Source organism: Pongo abelii, chromosome 8 (genome assembly GCF_028885655.2).
Source record: "Pongo abelii isolate AG06213 chromosome 8, NHGRI_mPonAbe1-v2.0_pri, whole genome shotgun sequence".
NCBI classification, from domain to species: Eukaryota; Metazoa; Chordata; class Mammalia; order Primates; family Hominidae; genus Pongo; species Pongo abelii.
The window spans coordinates 57,005,974-57,031,401 of record NC_071993.2 but is presented as its reverse complement, the minus strand read 5'-3'; the positions used below and the strand labels follow the sequence as shown (position 1 = coordinate 57,031,401).

The 25,428-nt window shown below is 40.5% G+C and overlaps 1 protein-coding gene across 1 annotated transcript in view; it reads left to right on the top strand.

The window, feature by feature from the left end:
• Positions 1-25,428, top strand: part of LOC112135138 (serine palmitoyltransferase 1-like) — a 45,093-nt gene that overhangs the window by 6,101 nt on the left and 13,564 nt on the right. Inside the window, exons 4-6 of the mRNA XM_063727233.1 lie at positions 8,021-8,153; positions 16,794-16,923; positions 20,601-20,690. Coding sequence (XP_063583303.1) covers positions 8,021-8,153; positions 16,794-16,923; positions 20,601-20,690 — 353 coding nt within the window. The remainder of the gene's footprint in view (positions 1-8,020; positions 8,154-16,793; positions 16,924-20,600; positions 20,691-25,428) is intronic.

The window sequence follows — 25,428 nt, the reverse complement described above, 5'->3', positions numbered from 1 at the left end:
TGAGAGGCCGGGTTGAAGTCCTGTCCAAAGGCAATGGTCCCCATGGGATTTTCAATAAAGAGTCAATAGAGCTGGAGGAGGCGGGGAGCCGAGAGTATGTGTTTTATGTGTGAAGAGGAAACTAAGTCTTGGAGGTTGTAAGAGCTATAAAAGGTGAGTAGGACATAGCCTGTGATTTTGAGAGACTCTAAGAGTATAAGGGCTGTGGCTGCTGTGGCATGCAGGCATGACAGCCAGCCCAGGACTGTAAGATTAAGCTGTTTGAATAGAAAGGCTACTGGTCACAGGCCTGGTGTCTGAGTAAGAATTCCTACAGCGCAGCCCCGCATTTTTGCTGTGTGGAGGAAGGAGGGTTGGGAGGAGTCGGGAAGCGCTGAGTAGGGGTTGTCTCCAGGGCCTTTTTTATAGTAAAAGGAGGGGCGAGGGAAGGATTTAGGATCTGTGGGTTCAGCTAAGTTTCCTTTTGTGAGTTTATAGAGTGGTTTGGTTAGGATGGCAAAACCTGGTATCCAAAGGCAGTAGTATCCAACAACGCCTAAGAAGGAGAGGAGTAGTTGTTTGGTGGTGGGGATTGGAATTTGGGAGATTAGCTGAATACGGTCTGCTGGAAGTGCACACCTATGTTGATGGAGGATTATACCAAGATAAGTAGAAATTTGAGCTTTGGAGGGGAATACTCTGTACCCCTTGGAGTAGAGGTGTTGAAGAAGCAGGATAGTGTCTTGCTGGGAAGATTGGTAAGAGGGGCTGCAAAGAAGCAGGTCATCCACATATTGAATGAGATGGGAAACAAATAGATGAAAAGAAAGCAGGTCATGGGAGAGGGCCTGGCTAAAGTAGTGTGGGCTGTCTCTGAAACCTTCGGGCAGGACGGTCCAGGTGACTTGTTGGGACTGGTGGGTGTCAGGGTCAGTCCAAGTAAAGGCAAAAAGGGGCTGGGAAGAGGGATGTAAGGAGATGGTAAAGAAGGCATCTTTGAGGTCAATAACAGAATAATGAGTTGTGGAAGAGGGTATTGAGGATAGGAGAGTATAAGGGTTAGGCACGACAGGATGAATGGGGAGGACAATCTGATTGATGAAATGAAGGTCTTGGACTAGCCTGTAGGATTTATCTGGTTTTTGAATAGGTAAGATGGGAGAGTTGTAAGAGGAGTTGGTAGGGACTAAGAGGCCATGCTGTAGTAGACAGGTAATAACAGGCTTTAGGCCCCTTAAAGCCTGTTGTGGGATGGGGTATTGGCATTGAGCAGGATAAGGGTGGCCATGTTTCAATGGGATGATAAGGGGTGAATGATCAGTTGCAAGCAAAGGAGTGGAGGTATCCCATACTTTAGGGTTAATTAAGGTGGGGAGATGAAAGGAGAGGTTGTGAGGGAGGTTTGGAATTGGATAAAAGGGTAGCTCTGAGATGTGGCTGTAGTCCAGGAATAGTCAGGGAGGAGGATAATTAGTTAAAATATCTTGGCCTAATAAGGGGACTGGGCAGGTGGGGATAACTAGGAAGGAGCGCATAAAGGAGTGTTGCCTGATTTGGCACCAGAGTTGGGGAGTTTTAAGGGGTTTAGAAGCTTGGCCGTCAATACGCACAACAGTTATGGGGGCAAGGGAAACAGGCCCTTGAAAAGAAGGTAATGTGGAGTGGGTAGCCCCTGTATCGATTAAGAAGGGGATGGACTTACTCTCCACTGTAAGAGTTACCTGAAGCTCGGCATCTGTGATGGTCCAGGGGGCCTCCGAGATGTTCGGGCAACATCAGTCTTCAGCCTCCAAGCCGAGGAGATCTGGGAAGGAGTCCATCATTTCGGGTTTGAGCTCCAGGAGTTCCAGGATTGGTGATGAGAGTCAGACAGTCTGACTTCCAGTTAGGGCCCACACAGGGGCATAGCTTAGAAGGAATCCTGGGCCGTGGGCATTCCTTGGCCCAGTGGCCAGGTTTTTGACATTTGAAGCAAGGTCCCAGAGGGGCAGTTAAACGCTGCGGTTTGTACGCCTTGAAGTTTTTGCAGGTAGGCGGTGCTGCTGGGGTTTGTTTTACGGTGGAGGCAAGCATTTGTAATTCTGAAATGCGAGCTGCCGCCTGGCAGCCTCTTCCCTATTGAACACCTTGAAGGCAGGGTTGATTAATTCCTGTTGTAGGGTTTGAGGGCCAGACTCTAATTTTTGAAGTTTCTTTCTGTTAGGAGTTGACTGGGTAATAAAATGCATGTTAAGAATAAGGCGGCCTTCCGGCCCTTCAGGGTTTAGTGCTGTATATCGCCTGAGGGTGGCAGCTAGATGGGCCATAAACTGAGCTGGATTTTCACCTTTGTTCTCAGTGGTCTCCTTTAGTTTGTCATAATTCATGGCTTTATATGCAGATTTCTGAAGCCCTTGAACTAAACAAGAGATCATGTAGTCCCTTGGGCCCCTGCCTGGTAGGTCCTTTGGGGCCTTCACGGGGTACTGCCCTAGTGCCTGGCCTTGGAGGCCAGGCTCAAGGCGCCAGCAGTCATCAGCATAAGATTGAGCTAGGGTCCAAAGAGAAGATGACATTTAAGTCATTCCAAGTGGGATTATAGGACTGTGTTAAGTATTGGAATTCTTGTATATATTTGGGTGGGGTCTGATGGAAAAGAGCCTGATTTGGGAAAGGTCAGACATAGAGAAAGGGATGTGAACCTGGACTTTTCCTTCGGCTCCTGCCACCTCTCAAAGGGGAAATTGCTGGGCAGGGGCATGGGGGTCGGCTTCAGGGCCAAATTGTAAGCCAGAGCAGGTGTGAGGAGGGATGGTAATGGGAGGGGCATAAGGGGGTGGCTTGTGGGTAGAACTCGGTTCTGAAGGGGAATTAGGGCCAGGTTCGGATAGGTGGGTGGAGGGGAGAAAGATTGGAGGGGTTAACAGACAAAGAGGAGTCAGCATCCCCAGTGGAAGAAGGAAAGGTAGATGGAAGGGAGATAAGGAAAATTGGGGATGGACCACATTGGGAGCAGAGACTAAGGAGAGATTGTAGGGTAAAAAATGCCTGGTCGTAGGGTACCTCAGACCATTTGCCCATTTTGTGACAGAAGTTGTCTAAGTCCCACAAAATAGAGAAATTGAAAGTGCTGTTTTCTGTCTGCTGAGAGCCATTGTCTAATTTATATTGGGGCCAGTCCATGTTACAGAAAAAAAATATAGATGTTTAGGCTTTAGATTGGGTGAAAGCTAAGAGGTTCGAGGTTTTTGAGGAAACAAGCCAGTGGGGAAGATGGAGGGTGGGAGGTTGCCCATGATAGAACTGGGAAAGTTTGAGGGGAAAGAAAGAGACAAGGAAAAGAGCAACCACTAGCATCCTCAGTGGGCATCCCCAATGGAGGTCCCAGGTTGTGTGGCTGGCAACTGCCCAAGGCTGGCATCCCCAGCATTCACCAAACACCGAGGGAAGACTGTCTTCCCAAGAAGAGTCTGTGACCAATGTTGGATTTTGGAAACACGGATAAGAGGAAGGTTCCTTGGCTCAATTTTGAGGAGAGAAAAAGAGGGAGAGAGATGAGGAGAGACCGAGGCAGCTTACCCGATCCGTAGACAGAGGTGGGAGTGTTCATGGGGGCTGGTCTGAGGTCGAGGGAAGTCTCTTTGATGGAAGAGTGCGGGGAGGATAGGGGAGAGGTCTCCCGGGGAGAGTTCCCCTATCCCGGGCTTTCGGCACCAAATGTTATGCATGCGTCCAATTGAAGAGACAACCTGAACAGGCTAAGTGTGAGCAACAAGGCTGTTTATTCACCCGCGTGTGAGTGAGCTGAGTATGATAAGGGAGTCAGCAGAGGGTGGTGGGATTGGAGATGGTTTTATAGGTTGGGGTAGGCAGTGGAAAGTTACAGTTAGGGGCCGGTTTTTGCAGGTAGGGGAAGAATGTCACAAGGTACATTATCACGAGGTCGCAGAGCGCCGTGTCACAGGTTGACTGATCAGTTAGGGTACAGCCTGTTACAATGGTAGGGGAAGAATGTCACAAGGTACATTATCACGAGGTCACAGAGCGCAGTGTCACAGGTTGACTGATCAGTTAGGGTAGAGCCTGTTACAATGGTAGGGGAAGAATGTCACAAGGTACATTATCACGAGGTCACAGAGCGCAGTGTCACAGGTTGACTGATCAGTTAGGGTAGAGCCTGTTACAATGGTAGGGGAAGAATGTCACAAGGTACATTATCACGAGGTCACAGAGTGCAGTGTCACAGGTTGATTGATCAGTTAGGGTACAGCCTGTTACAATGGTAGAATGCCACAAGGTTGGCTAATCAGCTAAGACAGGTACTAGCCGTTTTTCTTCTTTTGTGATTTTCCTGTTGTCCCAGACTTTCTGGCTGCAGGACACCTTCTGGATGTGTACGTGTGGGTCACAGGGGTCATGATGGCTTGACCATGGCACAGCCTACTCAGGGGACCTTACAATTTGGTCATAAAATTCCTAGATCTGCCACTTCTTCTTACCAGTCATGGGATCATGGTTTTCTCAAGTGTAAGTGGGAACGATCATTGCTTGCATGGCTTTAGAACACTTTGCTAAGGATCACATGAGATACTGCATGTGAAAACATGAAAAACATTTGGCTCTATATGTTCCAGTGAGTACCTAAGGGCTATCACTTATACTCTTAAGAAGAAAAATTGTGCATGTCTCTAGGGATATTTGTGTGTGTGTGTGTTGTTGTGGTTGAGATGGAGTTTCACTCTTGTTGCCCAGGCTGGAGTGCAATGGCGTGATCTTGGCTCACTGCAACCTCTGCCTCCCCGGTTCAGGCGATTCTCCTGCCTCAGCCTCCCAGGTAGCTGGGATTACAGGCATGTGCCACCATGCCCAACTAATTTTTTTTTTTTTAGTAGAGATGGGGTTTCTCCGTTTTGGTCGGGCTGGTCCCAAACTCCTGACCTCAGGTGATCCTCCTGCCTCGGCCTCCCAAACTGCTGGGATTACAGGGGTGTGCCACCACACCTGGCCTCTAGGGATTTTTTTTTTTTTAAGGACAGTATGTATGCAAAAATATGAAGGCCTTAAGAGAAAATGTAGTTTGTTTCTAAACTGTCCTAAAGTCAGCTATTTTATGGTGTTTTCTCTGGAAAACAACCAGGAAGGCCGTAATCTCTCCTCCTTATAAGTGAGAAGCTGAACAAGTGGCTCTTATTGGAAGACAGTCTTAACAATTCAGAACTCAGATAGCTTTATTAGAAGATTGCCTAAAGTGTGACCAGGTTTTTGCTTTTAAAATAAAACCTTTTCTTTTATTCTTTCATTCTTTTATTTTTATTTTATTTATTCTTTTATTCTTTTATTCTACAAGTATCAATGTAATTAAACAAACTTAAATAGCATATTGCTTGTTCCATGCCAGGCAGTGTTCTGAGTGTTTTATCAGCATTAACTTGTGCAGCCCTCCTACTAACCCTTGAGGAAGGTAGGACTATTCCCCCTATTTGACAGAGGAAGGCACCAAGGCTGCCTAGGGCTGAACCCCCAGACCTAACTACAGTCTGAGCTGTGATGACCGAGGTAGTGAGGCCTCCTGTCCCTGAGATTCTGGTGAGGGAGCCAGACAGGCAGATAAGCAAGTGCAAGAAAGTGCTGAGGGCTGTGAGATGTGCAGAGGCATTCTAGGACACCTCCCTCTATGGTCACTTCTCTGCCATGTTTAGTGCTAACAGTGAATTGTAGAATATAGTACTTTAGTTTTATTCCATGCAAGTCTACAGCTCCAGTTAGTGAAATGGATCATACACACAGAAGATACGGACATCAAAAGTTGAAGAAAAGTGAGTGCCCTTGTAGTTTTCCTGCTTGCTGCCTTCTGCTCCCTTGGGTTGAGAGTTTCTTCATTCAACAAAGGAGCATCAAGAGAAACAAGTTCTGCAGTTACCCATATTTACCTGTCACAAAACCTGCTTTGCAAGGCTGACATCAGCTAAAACCCAGTGTCTTTTGATAGCAGGAAAAGACTAGTCTTTTTGAACTTTTGGGACTATGCTATAACCAATAAGTCATTGATTTATTGTTGAGAGATTCTTCTTCCCACTTATGGCAACTGTATATAAACAGTTACGAGTATACCTAATGATGGGAAGATTTGTAACATGCTGATTTTCATCAACTGGGTAACTCACCCTAAAGTCCTGAAACAGGGTCATACTCAGTTTTACATTCTCATCATTCATCAATGAAAAGAGTCATTTAGAGCTAAGAAGTCTACAGAATGATTTAAAATCCCTTTTGTGGTTAGCAAAAATAGTTTGTATACATAGCATGTTTTTCTTTTTGAAATGGAGATACCAAATGAAAGCAAACCACTGTTGCCTGAGTTGTCCTTCTGGCTGAACTGTGAAGGTTTGTGGCAGATATTTTCAATTAGAAGCACCATTATAGTTTGAAGGAGGCCTCCTACCTGGGAACGTGAGAGGTGGCAAAGTGATGGCGCTCAGAGAACAGTAATGAAGATGAGAAAGGAAGACATACCCAAGAGTAACCCATGCTCAGCTACTTCGCTGTTTTCCTCTTTCTTGCTAGATTTTGCCTGAAACCTTTTCTGATAGCATCTCTCCTAGAGGGTGGCTGTCAGATACAAGGAATCACAGCCTTGGATTTTGTGTGATCGTAGTGTCAGAGATCTTATATTCGAAGATCACCTGGGATACTTTCTTCTAAACTCTGTGTGTTGTTGTAAAGTCCCACATTTATTTAATGTTGGTGTAATGAAAAGTGTCCATTTCATAAAATAACTATAACCAATTGGTAATGGAAATCAAATGATATTGACTGTATTAACATACAAATAGGAAGAAGCATGCCTCATATTTTATCACTATTTGATAGGAATGGAATTAATAGTTCATTTTAACAGTTCTGTAATGTTCTTTAGAAAGTCTGTAAATATGCTGCCTCCTGCCAGGCCATCAGCCCTCTCTGCTGCCCCTAGCTCAGGAATGCCCAGACCGCCTGCCATTGCCTGTGCTTGGGTTCTCATCAGTAGACACATCACGGCTCATTCATCCTGGGTCTCAAAATCCAACTCTGTGGCCTCTGATTTCCCTCCTTTCTCCCATAGCGCTCTAAGACTGGAAGGGCCTGGCTTCTTCGAGCTCTCTCCACACAGGGCCTGTGGTAAAACTCTGTTATCTAGTCCTCCAGGCTTGGGTCCTGCCATAGTTAAAAGGGCTAAAGGAATTTTTTAAAATCCCTTTCCCTCTGTGATAATGTCTCATTTTAAGACTGCTTTAAAGTTTTAAGATTCTAAGCTGGCCAGTGGCCTATTTATTCTAAGCATCACTGGTCCTCCGTCCGAGGGCATGAAGCCTCATGGTTCAGTCTGAGAGGTAAAAGGCTGTAAGGAGCCATGACTTAAGAGGAAAATAAAACATATCAGTCTAATAATTATAATTTATCCTCATTATTATGTCAACATCCTCCTTACGGTGCATCTATAAAAGGACTATATTTCCTTTTGTACTATAAATTTGAATTCTTCATTACACTTATAAGAAATTCAGACAGAATCCCAGCCCCAGAAAGTGATGGGAGGTGCCGCTACTAAATGCTGACACAGATTGTTAGAGGAGTGGTCACTGGGGTTCTAGTAAGTGTCACCTTCTTGATGCAAAGTATACAGGGTTCTTTTTGCTAAAATGCAAACAGACATTAATAAGTTAACATCAAACATTGGTGAGACCTCAATGGTTTTGGTCAAGGGCAGTTAATGCAGGGAAACTTGGTAGGCCTCGAAGTCTTACAGTAGAGTGATATCAAAGCATAACCAGAAGTTGGAACTGCCCCAGTAACACATTTTGCAGATAGATGCGTAGCTGATTTAGTTCATGTATTTTAAAAGTTGTATGGGCCTGGAATTATTTTACTAGATCTTATATAATCTATCATTTAAAAACAATTCCATTTTGGCCATAAGGTGAAAGTATTGATAATTATACTGCTTGTGTTCTTTTATTTGTTCTTTAGTAGAGAAAAAGAATTATAAAACAGTTTAACCATTTAACTTTTTTAACTGAAATAGATGTTCATTTGGATTTGGAAGACTGCCTGGCAAAATTTATGAAGACAGAAGAAGCCATTATATACTCATATGGATTTGCCACCATAGCCAGTGCTATTCCTGCTTACTCTAAAAGAGGGGACATTGTTTTTGTGTAAGTAAACTTTACCTAGTTTTCTAATAGCAGTTCCTTTGAAATAATACTGACTGTCTTAGAGAAATACTTCATTAGAAGTTATCTGCATAAAATAATGCTGCTTTTTGTTTTTCAAGAAATGGTAACCTCACCAAAGGTTTCAAAATTTGTGAAACTTTCACTTAAAAGATGCTTAATGGTGTCTATAGTCATTTATTTGCCATGATAATTATTTATTGATGTCCAGATGAGGACAGCTATCTGCCTTCTTTGTGCAGCTCTGTGGCTGTGTGGTATCCTAGTCTGTGGTCACCACCTCACATTGTCACTCAGACTGCCCGGCAAAGTCTCTCCATGTCTCATCACCCGTTCACCCCGTCACCTGGTCTCAGCTGATCTTGCTTCCTACCTTATTAAGGATAGAGGAGCCATGACTTGGACACTTCTTTGACTACCCACAAGTGGATCTTCACACTCGCGTGCCTGTCCTAAATGCATGCTACCGAGGTTTACTATGAAGGGCAGAGTACAGCCAAGCAAGGGCTGGCAGGCCCCAGGCAGCTGATTAAGCCAGTCAAAAGCATCTGCCGCCCCAAGCCAAGCCCTGTCATCCTATGAGTGGACTAAAATTTGGTCTCAAATTGACTTTAATTTCCTCTTCTTTCTTTCTTTTTTTTTTTTTTTTGAGATGGAGTCTCACTTTGTCACCCAGGCTGGAGTGCAATGGCACAATCTTGGCTCACTGCAACCTCCGCCTCCCAAGTTCAAGCAATTCTCGTGCCTCCGTCTCCCGAGTAGCTGGGATTACAGGCATGCGCCACCATGCCGGGCTAATTTTTTGTATTTTCAGTAGAGATGGGGTTTTACCATGTTGGCCAGGCTGGCTCGAACTCCTGACCTCAGGTGACCCACCTGCCTCGGCCTCCCAAAGTGCTAGGATTACAGGCGTGAGCCAACGCGCCTGGCCTTTTTTATTTTTATTTTTAAATTTTTTTTTATTTTGAGATGGAGTTTCACTCTGGTCGCCCAGGCTGAAGTACAGTGGAGTGATCTTGGCTCACTGCAAGCTCCGCCTCCCGGGTTCAAGCAATTCTCCTACCTCAGCCTCCCGAGTAGCTAGGACCACAGGAACCCGCCACCAAACCTAGCTAATTTTTTGTATTTTTAGTAGAGATAGGGTTTCACCATGTTGGCCAGGCTGGTCTTGAACTCCTGGGATTACAGGCGTGAGCCACTGCACCTGGCCTCCTCTTTTCCTTTTTAACATCATAGCCAGAGTAATCTTTTTAAAATGTAAATCCTATTTTGTCACATTTTATTTAATACAATTTAGAGCTTCTATTGTTCCTAAAGTGAAGACCCAAGTCCTTTGTATGATCTTGTGTGAGCTCTGCACCACTTTTTCAGGCTCATTTTGTACCATTTTCCCTGAGGTGTTTAAGCTGTAGCCTTGCCAGCCCTGTATGCTAGTATCCTTTCACCTTGGGGCCCCGCGCACATGCTCGTTCTGACTAGAACACTGTTCCTCCTCCCCTCTCCTCCTTAACCTTCTCATCCTTCACATACGTCACCTCTGCAGGGAAGCCGTCCCACACCTCTCAGAGCAGGTCAAGACCCCTGCTGCCTGTAGACAAAATCTTACAGCCAGAGAGAATTTATTGTTGTTTATCCATGCTCACACGAGCACTCAAACTGCCTGTCAAGGTCACCCTGCTTCAAGCCTCCCTCCCACACACACACACACACACACTCTCACACACACTCTGCTCTGCTCATTTGCTTCATACTTAACTGTACTTTTCTTTTGTAGAACTTGTAACAGTTTATAATTTTATATCTGTGTGGTTATTTGCTTCTGTTTCTTGCTGGGAGCCCATTACTTAGAATAGTATTTATCATTTAGTAATGGTCAATAAACAGTAGTTCAGTAAATGAATGAAAGGAAGCTGGAGCTCAGAATAGGGGCCAGATAACTGTGTTGCAGAGCCTGGCATCCCTCAAGGCCTGCACTGGCGTCTTACTTACCACTCACCGTTGGAACGCTTGTGTGGCGACAGAACCTTCTATCATAATTACTACAGAGCTGACTCTACCTGGGGCTTCTGCAGTACATGTGACCCATTCCTCACTGTAGCCCCATAGCAGTCTAGGAGCACTACAGCAAATGTCCTGGGTCTAAGTAGTATACTAATGTGACCATAAAAATGAATATTTTTATTAATTTTTGGCAAATAGTTTAAAAAATAATGTGAAAGACTCATCACTAACTGAAGCGCCATTGACTTAAACAGTGTTTCTAGGTTTTTAGTAAAAGCAGAGTTACAGACAGCTGCAGTGTCATTCAGTGTCACTTTATACACAAGCACCCCACTATAAATACTTCTTAAGTCCAGAAAAAGTTGATGGTTATTGGTGAACTCCTATGCTTCCTTTGGTAAATACTACATTGTCTTTTTTTTTTTAACTGCTAGGAAACATAGGCTAAATTCACTTCCATGTGTTATGCCCAATGTCTTAAAATTTCCATTTCCAGTGAGTTGCTAACCTGTTTATTCTGCTACATAATTTTAAATATTCTACCTGAAATGTGTTTGAATGTAGGAGTGCTAGAGGTAAACATGGTGTTTGGTAAATTGATTTTGATAAATTTGTCAGGCATAGACACTGTCTGATGTTTCATTTCCTTCCTTTCAGTAAACACTGTTAATGCTTTGCCAATAGTGGGGCTCAGCACAGTGGTCATTCATGGACTTAAGTCTGTCCTATCACTCCACTAAGTCTGTGTTCATGCTGCTTCACAGATCTTTTTAAAATTAAACTTTTTACATTCAGATAATTGTAGATTCAAAAGCACTTGTAAGAAATAATATAGAAATCCTTTGTACTTTTTACTAAGTCTCTTCCAGTGAGGACCTCTTGCAGAACGAACAGTTTCACAGCCAGGATATTGACTTTGTCATTGTCAAGATGCAGAACATTTCTGTCACCACAAGGATCCTTCATGTTGCCACATCCACATAACTCCCACGTGCCCACTCCTTAACTCCTGGCAACCACTAATCTGTTCTGTTTGTTAATTTTGTCATTTTAAGAATTGTATACAAATGGAATCGTCCAGTAGGCAACACTTTGGGGTTGGCTTTTTTCATTTAGCATAATTCTCTGATGGTTCATCCAAGTTGTTGCTTGTATCCAGAGTTGGTTCCTTTTGATTGATGAGTATTACTCCATGGCATGAAGGTACCACCGTTACTGAAGTTATCTATTAAAGACATCTGAGCTGTTGCCAGCTTTGTGCTATTATAAAAAAAAAAGCTGCTCTAAACATTCATGTACATTCATGCTATGTGAGCATAAGTTTTTATTTCTGTGGAATACATGCCAAGGAATGCAGTTGCTATGTTTATAGTATTGCATAGTTTTTAAAGGAACTCCCAAACTATTTTCCAAAGTATCTATACCATTTTACGTTCCCATCAGCAAGATATGAATGATCAAGGTTCTCCACATCTTCAGAAACATTTGGTGTTGTCACTACTTTTTTAGCCAGTCTGATAGGTGTGTAGAAAAATTTATATTTTTCTGATGGCTAATGATGTTGAACATCCATTCTTATGCATATTTGCCATCTCTTCAGTGAAATGTCTTTTGATGCCTTTTGTCCATTTTCTAGTTGTATGATTTGTTTTTATACTAATGAGTTTTGAGAGTTCTTTATACATTCTAGATCCTAGTTCTTTATCAGATATGTGGTTTGCGAATACAAATTTTGATATCCACGTATTCATTGCTAAAATATAGAAATGAAATGGATTTTTTGTGTGCTGAGCTTGCCAAACTCAATTAGCTCTAGGAACTGTTTTTCTAGATTGCTTAGGATTTTCCATGTGGACAGTTGTCATGTCATCTGTAAATAGTTTTATTTATTTTCTAATCTACTTACTTTTTATTCCCTTTTATTGCCTTATTGCACTGGCAAGAACTTCCAGGACTATGTTAAAAGTAGTAAGAGAAGACATTCTTGCCCTGTTCCTGATATTAGAAAGCATTTACTCTTTCACCAATAAGTATAATGTTAGGTGCAGATTTCTTACAGATGCTCTTTATTGCATTCACTTTCCTGCACCTCATCCTTTATTTCTGAGTGTTTTCATTGCAAATCAATGTGAATTTGGTTGGTCAACTACTTTTTCTGTATTGATTGATGTGATCATGTGATTTTTCTTTTTTAGTCTGTTAATGTGGTGGATAACATTGATTTATTTTCAAACATTGAACCAGCCTTGCATACCTGAAATAAATACCACTTGGTTACGGGGTATAATTTTTTTTAATAAAAAGCTAAATTCGATTTGCCAATATTTTGTTAAGGATTTTGAATCTGTGTTCATGAGGGAGATTGTCCTATGATACACTTTTTTTGATACTTACTTTGGTTTTGGCAGCAGAATAACACTTCATAGAATCAATTGGGAAGTGTTCTATCTTCTGTTTTGTGAAGCTATTTGTATATTAAAAGTAATAGAATTACTTTTAATTATTTAATTGTTTGGTAGAATTCTCCCATGAAACCTCTGGGCCTGGAGAGATTTCTTTTTTGCAAGTATCTTAACTCTGAATTCAGTTTCCTTAGCAGTTATCAGGCTATTCAAATTTTCTGTCATATTGAGTGAATTGAGGTAGTTTGTGTTTTTCAAGGAATTGGTCCATTTCTTAAAAGTTGTCAGATGTATATGTGTGGTGCTGTTCATGGTATTCCCTTATTATTCTGATGTCTGCAGAGTCCACAGTTATATACCTTGTTTCACTCCTGGTATTGGTAATTTGTGCCTTTTCTCCTGTTTTCTTTGTCAGTCTTGTTAGAAGTCTGTCAATTTTATTGATCTTTTGAAAGAATCAGCTCTTTGTTTCATTGGTTTTTCTCTATTGTATTTTTGTTGTCAGTTCCATTGATTGATTTCTCCTATTATTTCCCGCCTTCTGCTCACTTTTGATTTATTTTGTTCTTTTTCTTGATTTGGAGGTAGGAGCTTAAATTATTAATTTGAAACTTTTTCTCTTTTCTTGAATGTTCATTTAGTGCTATGAGTTGCCCTCTCAACACTACTTTAGTTGTGTCTCACAAATTTTGATGTGTTGTGTTTTCATTTGTATTTAGTTCATTTTTGTTTTGTTTTAAGAAATAGGGTGTCACTATTTTGCTCTTGTTGGCCGTGAACTCCTGGGCTCAATGGATTCTTTTGCTTCAGCCTCCTGGGTAGTTGGGACTATAAAAACACACCACTGTGCCCAGCTTACACTTTCCCTTTGACCTATGGATTATTTAGAAGTGTATTGTTTACTTTTCAGGTGTTTAGGGACTTTAAATTTGTTGTAGTTTGGTTTATGACTAATACGGTAGTCTATTTTGGAATATCTTACATGGGCACTTAAAAAGTGTGTATTCTGATTCTGGAGTGTTCTATAAATGTCAAATCTTTTTGGTTGATGGTGTTTTTGGGTTCTTCTATCTTGGTGATTTTCTGTCTAGTTCTTCTATCAGTTGTTGAAGGATAATGAAGTTTCCAACTGTAATTGTGGGTTTGTCTATTTCTTTCAGTTTTATCAGCGGTTGCATCTCAAATTTTTTAGCTTTTTTGTTTAGTGCATATTTAGGATTACTAAGTTTTCTTGATGAATTGACCTTTTTGGCATTTCATAATGTTCTTCTCTGTCTCTGATAATTTTCCACTTTTTGTGTATGTGCTGCCAAAGCAAACACTCTGATAATTTTCTTTCTTCCCAAGTTTATTTTGTCAGATACCCTTTTTATTATTTTTTATATTACATAGTTGTGTGTATATATCTGTATTTTTTACTACCTATATTATTATATTTGTAGTGAGTTTCTTACAGACAGCATATAGTTGGGTCATGTTATTTAATTTATTCTACCTGCCTGTCTTTAAATCATGTATTTGTACATTTACATTTAATGTAATTATTGATATAGTAGAGTTTAAGTCTGTTAAAACAAAGTCTGCCATTTCGCTTTTTGTTTCTTGTTTGTTCGTTCTACTTTGTGTTTCTCTATTTTCTCTTTTCTGCCTTTCTGTGGGCTAACTGAACAGTTTTTAGAATTTACTTTTTCTTTGTATAGCTTTTTTTAGTCATTACTCTGAGTGTTACATTGCACATATATTATAATAGACTACTGGTGTCATCATTGTACCAATTCAAGTGTAGAAACTTTTACCTTCCTTTACATTCCTTTATTTGCCTCATTTACATTATAATTGTTTTAAATATTTCCTGTACATACAGTGAGAACCACATCAGTGTTGTAATTTTTGCTTTAACTGTCCAAAATAATTTAGAAAACTCCAGAGGAGAAAAAAAGCCTAGTGTATTTGCCCATATTTTTTACTTACTGTGTTCCTTCCTCCTTCCTGATAATCTAACAGTCTTCTTTTATGGCTTTTTTCCTATTTAGAGGGCTTCCTTTGGCCATTTCTTTAGGGTAGGTCTGCTAGTGACAAATACTCTTCATTTTTCTTAACTGAGAATGGCTTGATTTCACCTTCATTCCTAAAGTATATTTTTGCTGGTTATAGGATTCTGGGTTGACAGTTATTTTCTTTCAGCATTAGAAACACATTGTGATGCTTTTTTTCTGGTGTCTGGTTTCTGATGAAAAATCTCCCTTCATTCAAATGTTTTTCTCTATGTATAAGGTGTCATTTTTCTCTGGCTGCTTTCAAGATTTTTTTTGTCATTTGTTTTCAGAAGTTATCCATGATGTGCCTTGGCAACTATTTGTTTGCATTTGCCCATATGGATTTTGCTCAGCTTCTTTAATCTGTAGATTTAAACCACTTGACAAATTTGGGAAGTTTTTAGCCATTATTTATTTGAATACTTTTTTAGCTCCCCGCCTCTTTCTCTTCTGGAATTCCAATGACACAAATGTTACATCTTTTATTATAATCCCATGGGTCCCTGAGACTCTGTTCATCTCTTTCTAGTCTATTTTCTTTCTGTTGTGCTCAGTGAATAATTTCTTTTCTCTTTTTTCTTTTTTTTTTGAGACAGAGTCTTGCTCTGTCACCCAGGCTGGAGTGCAGTGGCACGATCTTGACTCACTGCAAGCTCCACTTCTCGGGTTCACACCATTCTCCTGCCTCAGCCTCCCGAGTAACTGGGACTACAGGCACCCACCACCAAGCTCAGCTAATTTTTTTTTTTTTTTTAGTAGAGTTGGGGTTTCACCATGTTAGCCAGGGTGGTCTCAATCTCCTGACCTCGTGATCCACCCGCCTCAGCCTCCCAAAGTGCTGGGATTACAGGCATGGGCCACTGCGCCTGGCTGTCAGTGAATAATTTCTATTGCTTGTCTCAGTTCACTGAGACTCTGCCTCCATTCTGCTGCTGAGCCCATCCACTAAGCTTCTTATTTTAGTAATCTGGTTTTTCAGTTCTGATATCTCCATAGGACTCTTCTTTGTATCTTCTGTTTCATCACTGAGGCTTTTTATTATTTCATTTGCTTCAGGTGTCTTCATGGTGGCTCATTAAAATATTTTTATCGTGGCTGCTCTAAAATTGTTGTAAGATCATCTTGATATCTCTGTCATCTCACTATTGGCATTTGTTGTTTCATTCTACTTGATATCTTCTGGTTCTTGATATAAGGGATATTTGATGGAAACCTAGACACTTTCATATTATGCTGCTGTAGTCCATGTCTAGTTTAAGCCATCGCTTTTATTTGGCTTTCTCTGACATGGTTCCAACAAGGGAAGGGGCTGGGGGACTGCTGCCTCATACTGCCAGGAGGAGAAACAATTCAGGGCCCCTACTTGCCCTCCATTGACATCATTAGAGGTTTCTTTGTTGCTGCTGGGTGATGGTAATAGTCCTGACTCTCCACTCGCCCTCCTACGACACTGCCCAGGAGGAGATGGGGAGGGTGCCCACTACTCCCAAGTGCAGGTGGAAGTTAGGGCTCTCCATGTGTTCTTTGCTGACACCACAGTGGGGGTGGAGGGGGTCCACTTGTTACCAACTGATAGGAATAAAAGGCTCAGCTTCCTACTTGGCCTTCCCTGACAACACCCTAGGAGGGGTGTCACCTTGTTGCAGCCTCTCGAGGGTCAAAGTCTAGGTTCCCTGCTCAGCCTTTGCTGACATGGATGGGGCTGGGTACCCCTCATTTTTTTCTGTGGTGTTTGGCTACAGTAGAATAGTCATTATCTAAAAGTTTTCTATCTAGCTGGGCTGCCAGTATTACTTCTCAGGGCAAAATAATGGCAGAGTAATGTGTCAGTCAAATCAGAGATGCCACTGATGATGAGGCACACCAGTACTTTATGTTTCTTAGAAAGAGAAAAGTATGTGAATAAACTGATATGTCATCCATAGTAAGATGCATGCTGATTTCAGAGAGATTAATATATAGTGAGAGTGTGCTTCTTGGAATAGATTAAATATGGTAGTTATGTGAAAAGGACTCATGGATGAAGAGCAAACAATGATGTATAAATATTCAAATATGTTTTATTTTTTGCTATGCTCATGTTAACAATCAGTGATTGGTCAGCTTACAAAAACAAGCATTCCTTTTTGAGAATGTTGACAAGACCCTTTAAACCCAATTTGGTGGATCTCTTTTCCTTGCAGAGACAGAGCTGCCTGCTTTGCTATTCAGAAAGGATTACAGGCATCCCGTAGTGACATTAAGTTATTTAAGCATAATGACATGGCTGACCTCGAGCGACTACTAAACGAACAAGAGATTGAAGATCAAAAGGTATGATTCTTTGAAGAAAATTATACAGTTCTTTTGTACTTTCTAACCAGCTAAATTATATATGAAATGGTAATTTGTCATGAAAACTTGCCTGTGGATCACATTTGGATATTAAGGTGTTCCTGCTTATTAAATGTACTTCGTGTTGAAGAGCCAAGTCCGATTGTAATTGCCTTGTCATTGCCGTAATTACATATAGCAAATTGGAGGGAAGTAATCCAAGCAGCTTTCTAAGAGATCAAGAGAGGCTGAAAAACAGCATGTGCTTAGTGAGGCAGGGAGATGTCTACTCATAGCTGGGCATAATGACACCAAAACTTACTAGGCCTTTAATGACATGTACCTAGTGAATTCAGAATAGGCTTATTCATACCAGAATAAATCATGTATCAATTACATGAGGAAAGAATGGCAGCAAGCTTATTATATTAATATATGAACAAAGTGAAGCTCTTTCTCCCCATCCCACCTGTATCCTGCTCTGAGCAGCTGCTGCCTGTGGGAAATAACTGCCCCTAACATGATCTCCATCCAGCTTGCAGCCCTGTTTTTAGCTCTTTCCTCTCAAGAACCTAACATAACCCCAGGGGATGGTGGTTTGGAAGTAGCTCCTTGGTGTTCTGATTAGGGTGAAACAGAGGAAGTGTGTTCAGAGCATCGTTGTTAAAATTATAATTTATTTTCCCCTGATGACATGGGTAAGTAAAGTAGCTCAGGTCTGTGGTTCTGAGCAGGGCACCATTATGTGTGTCTTCATCTCAGACACAGTTTCAAGTGGACTTTGTCAGTGCAACTCATTCATAACTAGAATAAATGATAAAAATGCTCATCACATTTCTTAATTTTGTGTATTTTGTCTTAATTTTCAATTTTCCAAATATTTGCATTATTCATTTAGGATTCTGTCATCTTTGTTTAGGTGTCAGCCTAAGTGCATCACTTCATGAATATACACATTCTCATGATGAATATGCATGATCTTGCCATTTTATACTAAATCTGCTGTAGGCTAACATTTCACATTTACACAATTTAGAAAAATCTATAGGCAAAATCTGAAAACAGCCCATTCCACTGGTTAATTTCTTTCTACAAAGTATAAAAAGATGTTTCTTATGATGATGCAGTAATAGAAAGCTAGTCTGTATTCAGTAATAGAACTGCAGTCTGCTGCCATTTGTTTTGCCAAGTTAGTACTGTATAAATTTGGAAAACATCAGATTCAAGTTTTGTATGTGCTCTTTTTCTACAAGATCTGTAAGCCATAGAACTTTTTTTAAATGAGCAACAAGAAGTAAAATTAAATATCTTGAAACTTATTTCTACTTTATAATTTTTACTTTTTTACTAATTTATAGTTTTCTTGCTGAGAGCAGGCTTTCTAAGTAACTCTACATTTTGGTTTTTAGAAATATTCATTTTCAATTTCATTTTCACATAAATAATCTGGTCGTTAACACTTCGAATGTTTTCTTTGTCCATTTCCCAAGTGCTATGGTTCATGAATTGTTTTTTATCCCCTTTACTACAGGGTTCCCATAATGGTCAGTGGATATGAACAGTAGTTCATAAAAGGAATACACATAACTATGAACAAGTGAAAAATAGCCTGGCCGCAATAATAATTAAGGAAATTAGGCTAGGAGTTTTGCCTGTTCATTTTGAATAGTAATAGTCAGTGCCAACACAGGTGTGGTGAGACAAAGAGTGTTCCTATGACACTGGAAAGAGTTTAAATTGGCACTGCCTTTCTAGAAGGCAAATGGGCAGATACATTCCAGGATCCAAGTAATTCCATGCCCTTTGACCCATTCCTGTGGTGCTGTCTTTAAAAACTTACGAGAAATGATGTCACATATTGAAGGATATTCATATTGTGATATGAAAAAGCAAATGAGGGAAACAACTAAATCCAGCATTAAGGAAATAAGTAGTTTATGGTATACCCACAGGCAGTACGTCTCCATTAAAATCATGTAATCTGAAATAATTTAGAAATGCTCACAGCATAATGTTTTTAAAATCAGGTCCTAAAACTACAGTAAAATCCTGATTCTGAACAAAGTAATTTATATGTTTATACAAGAAAGACAAAAATTATCACCATGTGGTATTATTAGCTAATTTATTTAATTGTTTTTTGTACTTTTCCATTTCCCAAGAATCCTACATTGAATATTTTTAAATCTAAGAAAATGTTTTTCCTTAAAGACAGGAAGAGGTAACATGCCCTGTGTAGAAATTAGGGTGGCATCTCTTCATCAATCACTTCTAACATATTGCTAGCTCCCCAGCTTTCAGTTGTGAGTTGACAGAGTAAAGATGATTGAGCAACATCAGTGATGTATACTTTTTATTCCTCAACAAACTTTTTTTTTTAGTGCTACTGCTGTGGGCTGTAAAATACTCCTTAAAGCATTGCTCTGATACTTTCTAATTCTGATCATTTCTAATTGACCATTGGAGCAGAAGCTTAGAGGCAAGAAACCTCTGAGTAAGAAGGTAATGGCAAACTCTATCTGTGGATCTCAGTATTTTTTGCAGTCCCACACACCTGAACCATGTACAGTTTCATACATGTGAGAGATTTATTAGTGACTTGCTCTGAGCAGTGTGTGAAGGTGTGTGTTTTTTGAAAAGAAGATCTCTGCCGGGCGTGGTGGCTCAAACCTGCAATCCCAGCAGTTTGAGAGGCCGAGATCAGTAATCAAGAGGTCAGGAGTTCAAGACCAGCCTGGCCAACATGGTGAAACCCCATCTCTACTAAAAATACAAAAATTAGCTGGGCGTGGTGGCGGGTGCCTGTAATCCCAGCTACTCAGGAGGCTGAGGCAGAGAATTGCTTGAACCCTGGAGGTGGAGGTTGCAGTGAGCAGAGATAGCGCCACTGCACTCCCACCTGGGTGACAGTGAGACTCTGTCTCAAAAAAAAGGAAAGGAGACCTCTCTACCCCACCACCTGGGAACATCATTGGACAAGCTCATAGTCAAATTTTACTTGATCCAATAATACATCAGTGGGGAGTGAGGAGGGAACAGGGTTCTCCTTTTTTTGGGAGGTGAAGGAAAATGGTTTGAGTTTTTTAACTTTTTGTTAGGAAAAATGCCATCATATAAGAAGGAAACACAGTGGTATAGTGAAGCCCCCTGTGCCCTTCTCCCAGCTTTGTTATCAGCATTACATCATTCTTGTGCCATCTGTTCCTCACCCCACCTTCATGATGGTGACCTTCATTATAGTTGTTTTGGCTAAAATTGACAGACATTGAATCACATGAATGCAGCCGTACAATTTTGACCAGTGATTATACCCATGTAACCCAGGAATGTCAGCCCCATTATGATGTAAAACATTCCCATTTCTTTAGAAAGTCCCTTAGGCCTCTTCCCAGTTGGAGGTGGGAGGGTTTTGTTTGTATTTTAATATTCTCAGAGTGCCTAATTAGTTTGTGTGTGTGTGGGGTCACCTAGCTAATGCTGTGAGCTGAAAAACAAGTCTGAGAGAAGATAGCACTGTTGTTCATCTCAAAATAACCCATCACAAACGCCGAGCTTTCAATTCATTCAGAATATTTTTTAGGAATAAATCTTGTAAGGTGAAAGTGCTGGGGAATATGTAACAGATCTTTTCTTTAGAGTTACTGAAATGTAAGATGTCTGCTTTTTCTCTTGTAAAGAATCCTCGCAAGGCTCGTGTAACTCGGCGTTTCATTGTAGTAGAAGGATTGTATATGAATACTGGAACTATTTGTCCTCTTCCAGAATTGGTAAGCAACCATGTTCAGCCGTAATTTTAATATTTGGACTATTTGACAGATGTGCCTTTTGTTTATGACCGCTTTTAGTGTATAACATCTGTGTTGCTTTCACATTAGGCCTCATAAGCATGTTTTGCTCAGATTAGGGAAAAAGAACAACACTGAATGCCAGTGCTGGCCTTCAAAGAGTAATCAAGACTGCTCTGTTGCCCAGGTTGGAGTGCAGTGGTGTGAACACAGCTCACTGCAGCCTTACCCTCCTGGGCTCCAGTGATCCTTCCACCTTAGCTTTCTGAGTTAGCTGGGACTACAGGTACATGGCACCACACCTGGCTGATTTTTCCCTTTTTTGTGGAGTAGGGATCTCACTGTGTTACCCAGGCTATTCTCAAACTCTTGGGCTCAAGCGATCCTCCTGCCTCAGCCTGCGAAAGTGCTGGTATTACAGGTATTAGCCACCACACCTGGCCAAAACTTAGCTTTAGCTTTTTTTTTTTTTTCAAGACAGAGTCTTGCCCTGTCGTCAGGCTGGAGTGCAGTGGCCATCTTGGCTCACTGCAGCCTCCTCCCCTGGGTTCAAGCAGTTCTCCTGCCTCAGCCTCTTGAGTAGCTGGAACTATAGGCGTGCGCAACCACCCCCAGCTAATTTTTGTATTTTTAGTAGATATGGGGTTTCACCATGTCAGCTAGGATGGTCTCAATCTCTTGACCTCGTGATCCGCCCGCCTGGGCCTCCCAAAATGCTGGGATTACAGGCATGAGCCACTGCGTCGGCCATACGTAGCTTTTAAGATCCAGCTTTATTTAGGTGAAATCAACGTATAAAGTACACCCACTTTAAGGGTAAAGTTTGATAAGTTTTGACAGATGTATATACATCTCTATCACCACAGCCATCACCACCACAGTCAAGATACAGAACATTTTTGTGTAAGACAATGTTTATCCAGAAAGAAAACTTTATCCAGAAAGCTTCCTGATGCCTCTTGGTAGTGCGTACCCATGTTGGCCCCAGACAGCCATTAATCTACTTTCTATTCCTGTAGATTAGTTTTACCTTTTGTAGAATTGCATATGAATGAAAGCACAGCTTGCTTTTTTGTTTTTTTTGTTTTTTTGTTTTTTGTTTTTTGTTTGAGATGGAGTTTCACTTTTGTTGCCTAGGCTGGAGTGCAATGGCACGATCTCGGCTACCTCAACCTCTGGCTGCTGGGTTCAAGCGATTCTCCTGCCTCAGCCTCCCAGGTAGCTGGGATTACAAGCATGTGCCACCATGCCCGGCTAATTTTGTATTTTTAGTAGAGACGAGGTTTCTCCATGTTGGTCAGGCTGGTCTTGAACTCCTGACCTCAGGTGATCTGCCCTCCTTGGCCTCCCAAAGTGCTGAGATTACAGGCGTGAGTCACCACGCACGGCCAAAACTTAGCTTTTTAATAGTGAAAGCAACATAACTGTTTTTTAGAAACCATGACCATTGGGATTTCCTTTATTGAGGTGAAATTCATGTAACACAAAATTAACCAATTTAAATTGTACAAGACAGTGACATTTATTACATTTACCATGTGTGCAGCCATCAACTCTAGGTCAAAAACCTTTTCATGACTGGCAAAGAAGACCTGAAACCCATTAAACAGTCACTCCCCATTTTCTTCTCCCTCTAGCTCCCAGCAACCACCAATCTGCTTTCTGTCTCTATGGATTTCCCTTTTCTGGTTATTTCCTATAAATGGCATCATATAATATACGACCTTTTCTTTCTGGCTTCATTCACTTAATGTTTTTAAAGTTCATTAACATTGTATACCATGTATCAGTATTTCATACCTTTTTAATGCTAAGTTATAGTCCATTGCATGGATAATACCACGTTTTGTTTTATATGTTCATCCACAGATGGATATTTGGGTTCTTTCCACCTTTTTGCTACTGCGAATAGTGCTGTTGTGAACATCTGTGTACAGGTATTTGTCTGAATTCCTGTTTTCAGTTCTTTTATGTCTATATCTAGCAGGCTAATTGCTGGATTATATGGTAATTCTGTGTTTAACTTAATAAGGAACTTACATACTGTTTTCCACAGCGATTGCACCATTGTACATTCCCGTCAGCTATGTACCAGGGTTACAGTTTCTCTACATCTTTGTCAGCACTTATATTTTCTAGGGGTTTTTGTTGGTTTGTTTTAGCCACCCTATTGAGCATGAGGTAGTATCTCACTGTGGTTTTGATCTGTGTTTCCCAAATGGCTAATGATGCTGAGCCTCTTTTCTTGTTTTTTTGTTTGTTTGTTTTTTTGGCCATGCGTATATCTTTGGAGACATATCTATTCAGGTGCTTTGCCCATTTTTTAAATTGGGTTGTTTGTCTTTTTGTTTTTAAAAGAATTCTTTGTATATTCTGGATACTAGATTTTTATCAGATACATGATTTGCAAATATTTTCTCCTATTTTGTGGGGGTTGGTTTCATTTATTTGATACTGTCCTTTGACACACAGTTTTTAAAAATTTTGATGATGTCCAATTTATGTGTTTTGTTGTTGCTTGTGCTTTTGTGTTTTATTTTAAAATCTTTGTTTAATCTGGCTGGGCGCGGTGGCTCACGCCTGTAATCCGAGCACTTTGGGAGGCTGAGGCGGGTGAATCATTTGAGGTCAGGAGACTGAGACCAGCCTGGCCAACATGGTAAAACCCTGTCTCTGCTAAAAATACAAAAAAATTAGCCAGGCGTGGTGGTACACACCTGTAATCCCAGCTACTCTGGAGGCTGAGGCAGCAGAATTGCTTGAACCCGGGATGTGGAGGTTGTAATGAGCCGAGATCATGCCAGTGCTCTCCAGCCTGGGCAACACAGCAAGACTCCGTCTCAAAAAAAAAAAAAAAACTTTATTTAATCCAAAATTATCAATATTTACTGCTATGTTTCCCCCTAAGAGTTTATAGTTTTCAATCTTACATTTAGGTCTGTAGTTCATTTGAGTTCATTTTTCATATGCGATGATGAAGAAGTCCAATTTTATTCTTTCACAAGTGGTTATCCAGTTTTGCCTGCATCATTGGTGAATGTTTCCCCATTGACTGGTCTTGGCACCCTTGTTGAAATTAATTGACCATAGATGTGTGGGTTTATTTCTAGACCCTATTCTGTTTCATTCTTCTATATATCTGTCCTTATGCCAGTACCACACTGTGTCAATTATTGTAGCTTTGTAGTGAGTTTTGAAATCAGGACATGTGAGTTCAACTTTGTTCTTTTTCAAAATTATTTTAGCTATTTGGAGTCTCTTGAAATTCCATTTGAATTTTAGGATTAACTTTTCCATTTCTGTAAAAAGTATTGTTGGGATTTTGGTGGGGATTGCATTGAATATGTAGTCACTTTGGGAAGTATTACCATCTTAATGATATCAAGTCTTCCAGTCCTGAACTTGGGATTTTTCCATCTATTTAGATATTTCCTTCAGCAATGTTTTGTGGTTTTTAGTATACACGTCCTGCACCTCTTTGGTTAAATTTATCACTAAGTATTTGATTTTTTTATGCTACTATAAATGGAATTGTTTCCTTAATTTCCTTTTTAGATTGTTTACTGCTAGTTTATAGAAATACAACAGATATTTGTGTATTGCTTTTGCATAATGTAACTTCTGCTGAATTTATTAGCTCAAATAGTGCTTTTGTGGATCTTATTCTATGTATAAGATTACACCACCTGTGAATAGAGGTAATTTTACTTGTTTCTTTTCAATTTGGATGCCTTTTATCTTTCTTGCCTGATTGCCCTGGCTAGGACCTCGACTACAGTGTTGACTAGAGGTGGCGAAAATGAGCATCTTTGTCTTGTTCCTGATCTTATAAGGAAAGCTTTCAGTCTTCTACCATTGAGTATGATGTTAGCTGTGAGTTTTTTATAATAACCTTTTATCAGGTTGAGGAAGTTCCTTCCCATTTTTAATTTATTGAGTGTTTTATCATGAGAGGTTGTTGGATTTTGTCAAATGTTTTTTCTGCATTTATTGGGATGATCATGTGGGGTTTTTCCCCCTACATTCTTCTAATATGTATGTAATACATATTTGATTTTTCCATGTTGAACCACCCTTGCATTTGGCCATTGAGATTTTAATCTAGGAGTCTATTAATTGAATAAGGATTCAAAATAAGGGTTCCATATGTTATTTTAAAATGTTTTCACTATTTCTGAGGAAATCTAAATATATTTTAAGTATCAATAGAAGAGATGTATTTGTTTTCTTCTTTCTGTTTTTGTAAGAGTGTCAGCAGTTGATAGAATAATGGGAGGGAGGTAGTGAACCAGAAGGTACTAGGACGTATATTATAGGGCTACAGTAATGAAGCAGTGCTGATGGACAGATACAAAACTAAAGATGAAGTAGAGGAACAGCTCAAGTGTAGATAAGCACTGAAGCTGGGCATGGTGGCTCACAACTTTAATCCCAACACTTTGGGTGGCGGAGGTAGGAGAATCATTTGAGCCCAGGAGGTCAAGGCTGCAGTGAGCCATGATCCTGCCACTGCACTCCAGCCTGGGTGGCAGAGCAAGACTTTGTCTCAAAAAAAAAATCAGTATTGTGCTGTCTGTTGTTAAGTTGAATTATTCTAGACCATCTAAAGGACAATTGATTCTCATCATTCACCCTACTTATATTCTATAAAGTTGCCATGAACACTGCAATAAGAAATACTAAACTATTGCTGCTAGGGCAAATAATTGGGTTAGGTTCC